Source organism: Sinocyclocheilus anshuiensis, unplaced genomic scaffold (genome assembly GCF_001515605.1).
Source record: "Sinocyclocheilus anshuiensis isolate Anshui unplaced genomic scaffold, SAMN03320099.WGS_v1.1 scaffold762, whole genome shotgun sequence".
In the NCBI taxonomy this organism is placed as follows: Eukaryota; Metazoa; Chordata; class Actinopteri; order Cypriniformes; family Cyprinidae; genus Sinocyclocheilus; species Sinocyclocheilus anshuiensis.
Genome location: NW_015542390.1, coordinates 849,904 through 862,035, shown reverse-complemented (window position 1 = coordinate 862,035; position 12,132 = coordinate 849,904). Strand labels below are relative to the sequence as shown.

At 35.5% G+C, this 12,132-nt stretch overlaps 1 protein-coding gene across 1 annotated transcript in view; it reads right to left on the bottom strand.

Annotated features, from left to right (window-relative positions):
* fars2 (phenylalanyl-tRNA synthetase 2, mitochondrial) overlaps window positions 1-12,132 on the bottom strand; it is a 144,101-nt gene that overhangs the window by 58,537 nt on the left and 73,432 nt on the right. Inside the window, exon 5 of the mRNA XM_016491935.1 lies at window positions 1,474-1,634. Within this exon, the coding sequence (XP_016347421.1) occupies window positions 1,474-1,634 (161 nt within the window). The remainder of the gene's footprint in view (window positions 1-1,473; window positions 1,635-12,132) is intronic.

Here is a 12,132-nt window from a genome sequence, read left to right as displayed (position 1 = left end):
ATTTGGAACCGATTCCTTAAAAAAAAAAAAAAAAAAAAACATTAAAATTATTTTATTATTTAATTTATATCATATGTTTGTATTAATATTTATATTATAATTCATAAATAAATAATTAAATTATTTAATTAATTGATACAATACATGGGTTTCTGCATCATTTTTTTAAGTGTTTTCAGTGCTTTTGTTCAATGTTTGTGCTAAAACACCCCTGACATAATTAGATGGCCCGTGTCACATGGCACTGGCTCAACCAATGGCATGAGTCGGGGGAGGGGCTGCATGTTTGTCTGACCAATAGCAGATCTGGAGTGTTTGAGAAACCTGTTAGAAAACAAAAAACAACTAAATTTTTGCTGAAACTACACTTCACCTTTAAGTGGATTTTTCTGGATCAGGAAGTTTCTCTGCTCTGCTGACCAGTTTTCATAGAGTCTCAATAACTCAAATACACTATTTTTTTTTTTGCAAAGAATCTAATCTTTTTTTTTATTCAACAAGAACGCATTATATTGGTCAAAAGTGACAGTAAAAACATTTATAACATTACAAAAGATTTTCTATTTCAAATAAACGCTGTACTTTTGAACTTTCTATTCTTTAAAGAATCCAGAGAAATAAAATGCATCACGATTTCCATAAAGATGTGAAGCAGCAGAACTGTTTAGTTTTTTTTTTTTTTTACAACATTGATAATAATCAGAAATATTTCTTGTGGAGAAAATCAGCATATTAGAATGATTTTAATAGCTATTCAAATATATGAATATATTTTAAAATGTAATTTATTTCTGTGATCAAAGCTGAATTTTCAGCATCATTACTCCAGTCTTCAGTGTCACATGATCGTCAGAAATCATTCTAATATGCTGATTTGATGCTCAATTGTTATCAATTAGTGCTCAATTATTAATAATGGTTCTTCTTATTATCAATCTAAAAAAAAAAGTTTTTGCTGCTTATTATTTTGTAGAAACCTGGACATATTTTTTTTCTTTCTTTCTTTCTTTCTTTCTTTGATTTATAGAGTTGTTTTGTAACATTATAAATGTTTTTTTTTCTGTCACTTTAAATAAATAAATAAATAATCAAATAAATAAATAAATGAATAAAATTGAATAGTAGTGCATCACAGTTTCCAAATATATTAGAATTATTTCTGAAGGATCATGTGACATCGACTTTGCCATCACAGAATAAACTTCTTAAAAAAAACCAAAACATTTTAATAAAAAACTGTTATTTTAAATTGTAATAATAATTCAATATTACTGTTTTCACTATATTTTTGATCAAATAAATGCAGACTTGGTGAGCGGAAGAGACTTCTTTCAAAAAATGAAAATCCTAATTATTCCAAACTTTTTGACTGGTAGTGTAGAATGATTATTATTAAAAGTTTATAGTTATTGTGAACGGCCCTCATGGTCACTAGGTGAGATGTTTATTTTAGAGAAAGGCTGTAAATCTTACCTGGAAGGTGACGGGCTGATAGATGTCAGACAGGCGGAACTGCTTGAGGAAGCGTTCATCCTCGCTCCAGAAAAGTCGGATATCAGGGATCCCGAACAGAACCATAGCCAGCCTCTCCAGCCCCAGACCAAACGCCCAACCCATCTTATTCCCAGCACCAGCTGCAGAAGAAACGAACAACTGAGTGGAAAACCTACTCATTTTATTATTTGCTCCTCAAGAGTGTGACATTCTGTCACGCAAAGACAAATGTTTCAACAAGGATGAATGCAACTAGTCAAAACAAATCCACCCGAATCCAAACCTTGACGTTCTTCTGTTGTGTTGCAGCATGTAAATATAAACCCTTTTAGTCAACCTGAAAGCAAAACCCACCTTTCAAGGAACGTTTTTGATTATATTGTGGATGATTCATCGGTTCATGTTATTCCAAATAAAACTAAAATGTTCCATAATCTTTCATGAAAACACAATAACCTTCACCTCTACTTTGGCTCCTCTCCTACTTTTCACCAGCCAATCAATTCCCAAATATATTGATTGTCACTGAATATTTAGTTTCACTCATTCATACATTAGATGAAGTCAAATATAATGCATTACTAAGTAATTAATTACTTTTCCCTTGAAAAAGTAAAGTAAGGAATTACTTTAGATTTTTCTGTCATTTAATTACAGTTACTTCTGTTGTAATTGCATTAAATACTATATAGACTACAGAACAATTCCATATAAAACATCTAATGTTATATGTTTTTAATGTAACCTTCTCTCTTTAAATACTTTGGTCAGTTCAAAAATAATGCATGGAATTTTGTATTATTAATTTGAAAGAATTAAAGAGCAGTTTCATGTCTATCCTTGTATTGTTCAACTGGTCGAGGCTGATTTGGGCTTCAGAAAGTAATTAGTAAGAAGTAATGCAATATTTTTAGAGAAGGTAATTAGTACAGTAATCCAATTACAATGCAGAAGATGTCATTTGTAGTTAGTAATTAATTACTTTTTTAGAGTAACTTACCCAGCACTGATTGCGAATGATGTTTCACGCTGACTTCAACTCATATGACAGCATATTAAATGCATCTAATTGTGTTTTACATTTATGCATTTAGCAGTCACTTTTATCCAAAGCAATTTTTCAAGCAATCAACAATATTTGCAATACACAAAGCCAGGTTTATTGATGAGCAGATTACGAAGCAAGCATGAGAAGAGGAGAAATCCAGAGAAGAAAAGTTGTTTTTATTTATTTTTAAGGTCCACAAGTCGAGGAGTTATTAAGATTGGCAGTCAGCGACAAAGCTGTGTGGCTCTCAGGCGATCAGTGCTGGAAGTAGTGCCGCTATTTCTGATGTGATTATAGTCATTATTTGCTTTGCAACCCTGTATGACCTATGGTGAGCGGAAGAGTGAACAAACAGAATTTTCTTCTCTTTTCCCATCTTTCTCTCTCTCTCTCGCGTCACTGTTTAACCCAGTGAGGCATTCCTTCAGATGTGAGGGAAATGTGCTTTATATGTTAATGAAGGGAATACTCAGGGGTCAAAGCCTGGCTCAGCCAGACGCGACAGAAACCGGAATAAATCTACCTTCACACGTACAAATCAATCAACTCTCCCTTCCTTTCCCAAGTGGAGGCATTAACGATTCTGACCTCTCTCAAGACCACCGAATTAACATTTTGTTTCAAATACTCATTTAACCAATTGCAGAAAATAATAATAATAAAAAAAAAAAAAAAAACTGTTCGTTTTAATTGTCTCCAAGCTTGAATAAGCATGACCTGATTTGAGTGCGAGCTTGAATTTGATTTAAATACATGATTTCTCTGAAGAAATAATTCAAGCCACAATAATTGGGTGTTGTTGCTAAGTGGTTGTTCTTGGTGCTTTTTATTGGCCTTAGTCAACTTAAACTTCTATTGGACCAGTTCACCAAATTGGACTGAATCATCTGAAACAGTTTGTGACTCGAGCAGCACAGATCTATGAGTTACCCAATCAAAACTCACTTTCGGACACCTGACAGTCGCTCAGACTGGAAATGAGTCAAAATACTGGCGTATTTGACCCTATGATGAATGAATGAATTGGTTCTCGTGAGACTAGCATATTCTCACCGTTTATACAGTTTTAAATATGGATATTTTTTAGGGATGCACGATATATCGGCCACCATATCGGTATCGGCCGATAAATGCTAATTTTTTCTGTTATCGGTATCGGCCCGATAAGAAAATTTGGCCGATATCTTAAAGCCGATAAATAATGCATTATTTCCTTCAGAGACACTTCAGATGCGCACTGTTCGTTTGCAGCCTTTTGTGCAATTGTACGTTGTAATATTGTGTTTATTTGATGTATATCTGATTTATCTCATATAGAATGCGTTTGGTTAAGTTAAAAGAGTGCTTCAGTTTACCGGTGATCATCTTTAGCTCAGCGCACGCAGCTCAAACAGCAGTGCACAACATTAATAACTATGATTGAGAATGTCGTGTATATAACATTCTATTGAGGACATTATTATAATAAAACGTTGTGAATTCTTTGGGTTTAGTTGCTGTGTTTCAGCGCGTTGTTATGGGAAGAGCGCAACCACAACAGGATCATACATTCTGACTATAGCACGCAATTTAGTAATTAAAATCATTTAATTATTGTCCGTGCAGAGGCTATTCCGTTTTATTGATCTATGGCGCATTCATTTTGATTCTTTACACATGTAATGATGTCCAGTGACTTGTTTGCATTATTTATGCATTATTTTATTTATTTTTATTACTTTTTTATGACTAAATTTGGTAATGGGAGAGTAAAATTATTTTTAAAACGTACACCGTTCAAACTACGCTGCTTATGTTGAAGTGTCTGGGATGTGGCTTTTAATAATGAGACCTTTTTTGTAATCAGGCTATGTGGCTTTTAATGATGACACCTTTTTTGTAATCAGGCTCTGAAAAAGTATATAAACATTTGGATATATATTTATCGGCCAACATATCGGTTATCGGCTTTCAAAAATAAAGAATTATCGGTTATCGGTATCGGCCAAAATTTTCATATCAGTGTATCCCTAATAGTTTTCTTACACAAATGCATCGCTTCGCTTCAGAAGGCCTTCATTAACCCCCCGGAGCTGTGTGGAGAACTTTTTATGATGGATGGATGCACTATATTTTGCCTCAAATTCTCGACCATCATTGACTGCCATTATAAAGCTTGGAAGAGCCAGGTCAATTTTAAAGGTCCCAAATTTTACACCTTTCTGGAGTTTTATTTTAGGTTTTGATGTCCTTGACGTCACAGCGCTAGCTGGAGGCAGCAAAACAAAGGGGAAACTGGAGGCGGCCCATTCAAACTAGCGCAGATTCGGCTACATAAGGAGCTTAAAATATCATCTTGTTGTGATGTTGGGTGCCAGCATCGACGCAATATAGCCTCAAATTAGAAATTTAATCGCATATCTGCTGTCACTGCCAGACAAAAAACCGTGGGCGGTGCTCGGGGTGGTGACTGAAGGTGATGACTGTGTAGTTCTGACGTCAACTTTTTACGGAAGTCACAACGGTTCATGAAAAAATCACAGCTACTTTATGCAGGCTGTGTGAATTTTACTGTGGATTGACTGTTTTGAAACTTATATGGTAGTTAAATAGCACCTAGACCTCAGTTATCATGAAAAAAGCCAGGAAATTTCAGTTTTGACAATGTGGGACCTTTAATATAACTCTGATTGTATTGATCTGAAAGAAGAAAGCCATATCCCTTTCAATTCTGTGGCGAAAAAACACATTTTTATTGTGGACTGAATTTCATCATGTGATTTTCTGCCATTCATTGTGCAACAAGTTGTTACGTCAGGCGACTAAAAGACTTCATTAAAATGTGTTTGGATTTTGGATAGATTTCAATACTACCCCAGCGAATTGGGGAATTGTACATGATTTTGTGTTGTTATATGAAAACAAATAAGAAATGTTTCTTGAGCAGCAAATCAGCATATTAGAATGATTTCTGAAGATCATGTGACACCGAAGACTGGAGTAATGATGCTGAAAATTCAGCTGCGCATTAGAGCAATAAATTACATTCTAAAAGTTGAGCAGTTTTTTTTTTTGTACATTTCGTCAATGGCGAAAATGAAAGCCTTCTGCGCATTTTGAGGCATCATTCACATCCACAGCATGCTTGTAGCGTGACATGAATGCAGTATGAGCAATAGTCGCACTGATGCCTGCTTTAGCAAGCACATCTAATTACATGGATGATGATGTTGAAGGAAGGAAGACTCCACTAGAGTCGCTGCGGCGCTGAGCTTTGGATTGATGGGCGGGCTGATTGCTATCACTCGTCTGTCAGTGGAAATCACGAGCACATCCAGGGAGATAAAAGAGAGGTGTAAAGCGCTGTGACATGGCTAAGAGTGAAGCGGATGGGTGCCAACACACACACACACACAGCCAGAAGCCGGCACGAATCTGAATGACCTCAGATAAACGCCACAGCCTCGCGTTTCCCCTCCCTTCTTGAGACGATGATGTCAGATGCACTCGTAGCCAATCGGTGCACAGGGGGCGGGAGCGGGGACGTCGAGCGTGAGCTGCGTTTGACGGCATTCGCCTCCTGATGACATCAGCAGGGCTAACTGTCCTTGGCAGCTTTTACTCACAGCTTTGCCGTCCCTCCCTGCCAATCTCATATTCTCTTCCTTCATCTCTCTCTTTCGGTCTCCTACATCGTTCCAAAGTCTCCCATTGTCTCTCTTCCCTCACTATTACTCACTTTACACCCTTTTATCACCCCCGTCCCAACTTGTCCCTTTTTTGGCCACTTACTTATCGGTTTGCTTCTAGTTCTTCCCTTGATAGTTTCTCAGCACTTACCTTGTGTTTTTTTTTCTCTGATGTTGAGTTGCACTAGTCACCCCTCACCAGAAACACACCTGCTGTTTTCAGCACTAATAATCATGTTTGACAACAGGCTGGAGTCTCTAAAACAGCCGTTGGCATGATGGGAAACACAGTGCTGGTCCAGCTTTGTTTAAGATGCTTATGCTTACAGGCTTTGGCTGGGGTCAGAGTAATTTGTTTCCTCGAAGGTCTACTTATTAAAGCTTAAAATAGTCTTGCGCAAACCACTTTCCTCCATTTCTCTGGCTCTTGTAATCAATTAAATTGGGAGTTTGGAAATGGGGAACCCTGATATAGAGGTGATCCTGGTACCATAGGCAAGAAATGACTCCCACCAAAAAAATAATTACCAAAGTGAAACCCTTTTATGTATAGTACTATGCATACTGCATATTTGGTAGAAAACAAACCAAAATCAAATAAATAAATATGTAAAAAAAATAAGTGAATAATTAGAACAAAGAAACAAACAAATAAACAAGTGGGCTATTTTGAAACTTCCTGCATGTTTATCTAGTACATCAAGCTCTTTTATCTCAAAGATCAAGACAACATTTAAAAATAAATATGTATGTAACTAGAAAATAACGTTTATGAAAAAACATGCATTTATTTATTCATTCATACATACTGTATATTTAATAGAAAATAAATCAGCATCAAAATAAAATAAAATACGATACAACACTGTAAAATAAAATAATAAAATCAAATAAAATCAAATAAAAAAGGACTTTTTGGACTGGAGAAAAAAAAGTCTTTGTTTAAACCCTTTTGTGTTTAATACTAAATACATATATTTGGCATAAAAAAAAAACACATCAAAATAAAATAAAATAAAGCTCTTATCTCAAAGAGCACAACAAAATTTGATTCCCCAATTAAACAGAAATCTGTATTTTATTAGAAAACAATGTTTATGCTCACAAGTCTTTGCTCTCTATCCAGACACACTGCTGTAAGAGAAAATAAAGTCATAACGGAAAGAATGATTGTATGAGGCTGATAGGTAGCAGATGGGGAGTATACACACTAAACAGTAAAAATACTGAAAGCACAAACATATATTTGAGTTTAACAAAAAAACACTCATTAGCTGGGCTTTGAAAGGTCTGTAAATATGGTCAAAGAGATCTGAAATTCTAACGTGTGGCCAAACGTTGTGTCTTAATCACTGGAGAAAAACAGGTTTGATCGCGTCACTGAAAGTTTCACAAGAGTCAGTGACTGTAATATGATGTGTAGTGCAGTAAACATATCCTACCTTTTCTTGACTTCTAAAATAAGTGATTTTTCATAGCAGACTCCAAATATAGCTCACTCCAAATGAAAATGCCACTCCAAACATGCTGGGATAACGCAGACTTCCTCAGACTTCAAGTCGCGTAAAAGAGCCACAATAAATCAAAATCAATTGTGTGGCTTTTAGACCAGGGCTGTCCAAACTCGGTCCTGGAGGCCCGGTGTCCTGCAGAGTTTAGCTCCAACTTGCCTCAACACACCTGACTGGAAGTTTCTATGCCTAGTAAGAGCTTGATTAGCTGGTTCAGGTGTGTTTAATTAGGGTTGGAGCTAAACTCTGCAGGACACCGGGCCTCCAGGACCGAGTTTGGACAGCCCTGGTCTAAAAGCCACACAATTGATTTTGATTTATTGTGGCTCTTTTACGCGACTTGAAGTCTGAGGAAGTCTGCGTTATCCCAGCATGTTTGGAGTGGCATTTTCATTTGGAGTGAGCTATATTTGGAGTCTGCTATGAAAAATCACTTATTTTAGAAGTCAAGAAAAGGTAGGATATGTTTACTGCACTACACATCATATTACAGTCACTGACTCTTGTGAAACTTTCAGTGACGCGATCAAACCTGTTTTTCTCCAGTGATTAAGACACAACGTTTGGCCACACGTTAGAATTTCAGATCTCTTTGACCATATTTACAGACCTTTCAAAGCCCAGCTAATGAGTGTTTTTTTGTTAAACTCAAATATATGTTTGTGCTTTCAGTATTTTTACTGTTTAGTGTGTATACTCCCCATCTGCTACCTATCAGCCTCATACAATCATTCTTTCCGTTATGACTTTATTTTCTCTTACAGCAGTGTGTCTGGATAGAGAGCAAAGACTTGTGAGCATAAACATTGTTTTCTAATAAAATACAGATTTCTGTTTAATTGGGGAATCAAATTTTGTTGTGCTCTTTGAGATAAGAGCTTTATTTTATTTTATTTTGATGTGTTTTTTTTTTATGCCAAATATATGTATTTAGTATTAAACACAAAAGGGTTTAAACAAAGACTTTTTTTTCTCCAGTCCAAAAAGTCCTTTTTTATTTGATTTTATTTGATTTTATTATTTTATTTTACAGTGTTGTATCGTATTTTATTTTATTTTGATGCTGATTTATTTTCTATTAAATATACAGTATGTATGAATGAATAAATAAATGCATGTTTTTTCATAAACGTTATTTTCTAGTTACATACATATTTATTTTTAAATGTTGTCTTGATCTTTGAGATAAAAGAGCTTGATGTACTAGATAAACATGCAGGAAGTTTCAAAATAGCCCACTTGTTTATTTGTTTGTTTCTTTGTTCTAATTATTCACTTATTTTTTTAATTTTTTTTACATATTTATTTATTTGATTTTGGTTTGTTTTCTACCAAATATGCAGTATGCATAGTACTATACATAAAAGGGTTTCACTTTGGTAATTATTTTTTTGGTGGGAGTCATTTCTTGCCTATGGTACCAGGATCACCTCTATATCAGGGTTCCCCATTTCCAAACTCCCAATTTAATTGATTACAAGAGCCAGAGAAATGGAGGAAAGTGGTTTGCGCAAGACTATTTTAAGCTTTAATAAGTAGACCTTCGAGGAAACAAATTACTCTGACCCAGGCAAGTTGGAGCTAAACTCTGCAGGACACCGGCCCTCCAGGACCGAGTTTGGACAGCCCTGTTTTAGACCATGTCTGTTAGCTTTGAAATCACCTAATATGCTAATTTACTTCTTAATGAAGGCAAATAAACCATGATTCATGACTATGATGAAGTTCATAACTATGATGACAAGGATACTGGGTATTTAAATAAAATAAACAAGCCCTTTGACGTGTCCCACCAAACTTCAATATGAACACGTCAACACAGCAAAGAAAGTGTGTGTCAAGTGATTTCATGGGGTTTTTAAACAGCAAATAAATTAAGTTAAAGTTACACTCCACTATTTTTGAAAATAGGCTCATTTTCCAACTCCGCTAGAGTTAAACAGTTGAGTTTTACCGTTTTTTAATCCATTCAGCCGATCTCGGGGTCTGGCGGTAGCACTTTTAGCTGCAGCTTAGCATAGATCATTGAATCTGATTAGACCGTTAGCATCTCACTCAAAAATGACCAAAGAGTTTCTATATTTTTCCTATTTAAAACTGGACTCTTCTGTAGTTACTAAGAGTCTCGTGTACTAAGACCGACGGAAAATGAAAAGTTGTGATTTTCTAGACCGATATGGCTAGGAACTATACTCTCATTCCGGCGTAATAATCAAGGAACTTTGCTGCCGTACCATGGGTGCATGGTACGGCAGCAAAGTTCCTTGATTATTACGCCGGAATGAGAGTATAGTTCCTAGCCATATTGGCCTAGAAAATCACAACTTTTCATTTTCCGTCGGTCTTAGTACACGATGTAACTACAGAAGAGTCAAGTTTTAAATAGGAAAAATATAGAAACTCTTTGGTCATTTTTGAGCGAGTTGCTAACGGTCTAATGAGATTCAATGATCTATGCTAAGCTACAGCTAAAAGTGCTACCGCCAAACCCGGAGATCTGCTGAATGGATTCAAAAACGGTAAAACTCAACTGTTTAACTCTAGCGGAGTTGGAAAATGAGCCTATTTTCAAAAATAGTGGAGTGTTCCTTTAAAGCCATGGCCAAGTGGTTTGCCAAAAAAATTGTACATTCCTATAGTAGGACTACTATAGGACTATTTTTCTGTCACCTTTACTGAATAGCATTTGCTAGACGACTAAAAATGACACACTTTTTTTTTTCCTGGTATAAAATATACACTTGACATTTTACCTGCGATCTGTGTTTGGAAAAATTAAAGTTAATTTGAGCGGACGGACTCCCTCGGATGACCGTGTTCTAATCCTCTCTGGAGTATTGTGACTCTTTCACACAGCTGTTTGTTTTAATCCTTCTTTCCACTTCAATAATCACAGAGCAAATGCTTTTAATCATTAACCTGACTAACAAGCTGCACTATTTATCTACGGCTGCCGAGTCAGACAGACCAAACAGAGGAGGAGAGCACTCAAAGATGAAGACTCTCCGCTGCTAATGAACGAGTCTGTTTGGGGATGTTGGACTAAAACGCTCTAAAAATACACCGATCTTGTCCTCTCGCTGTTGCCACTGTAAACTAATTGGCTAATACTCTCCATTGTTTCAGCATTTTGCAAAAAGCATAAGGCATCGCAATGTACAAACATGGCATATGCGTGAAGCGGTCCGATTTTGAGAGCCATTAATTTCACACTGAGAGAAAGAAAAAACGATTACAAAACCTAATCATCAGGTATGTCGCTCAAATTACCATTAGAGGAAAGCAGACACATGCAATCCACGCAGAGACAGATTTCCTCATTTATTCTGTAATGAACACAAAATTACATTTGCATAGTGAAATTAAAATGGATTTTGCAGGGGGAATATTTGCTCATGCTGCTTCTTACTCAAGCATTATCATATATTTACACTATAGGTTATTAACTACTGCAGCTGGCTTCATAATGAAGTGCTTTTGTTACTTTGTGTCGATACAGGGACAGTTCAATATTATTTGAGAGTGAAAGGGTTTGAAAGTTGTTGGAAATTAAACTTTTACTTGGCTGAAATGGGGAAAATATCACTTGGATTCTGGCAAAAACCCTAAGATGGGGGAAAAAATAATACCATGATAGCTATAGTTTATGGCAAAAATACCAACAACCATTGCAATGCAATTACTGAAATATACCTGCTAACACAAAAAAAACAAAAAAAAAAACACCATGGTTCTTGAACATGTTTTTAAGCACACACTATGATATAATTTAATATCTTGAAGTATAATGTTATATTTAATATGTGACGTGACATGTGGCCAAGTATGGTGACCCATACTCGGAATTAGTGCTCTGCATTTAACCCATCCAAAGTGCACACACACAGCAGTGAACACACACTCACCGTGAACCCGGTACGAGACTCGAACCTGCAACCTTTGGGTTACAAGTCCGACTCTCTAACCATTAGGCCACGACTTCCACATTGAATGACGACATACTGAATAACATTCAGTAACATGCTATTATCATCTGTCCCACTGGTACAGTAAAACAAACAAAAAACTAACAAATCAGAAATTGTGTTAAACTTTTGTAAAATAAAATAAAATAAAATAAAATAAATTAAGAATAAATAATTAATAGTCACAATCCCAGTCTTGTGTTGAAGGACTTTTAAGTTGAAATGTTTTCCATATTAGAATTAGTAGTGAACTGAATAAATGCATATATATATGTATATTAAAAAAAATTAAATCAGGAATTATGGTTGTGTTAAAATTTTGTAAAACAAAATAAAATAAAATAAAATAATCAAATGAAATAAAATTAATAATAGCAATAAACTGAATAAACAAATTTAGGGGAAGTCGTGGCCTAATGGTTAGAAAGTTGAACTTGTAACCTAAA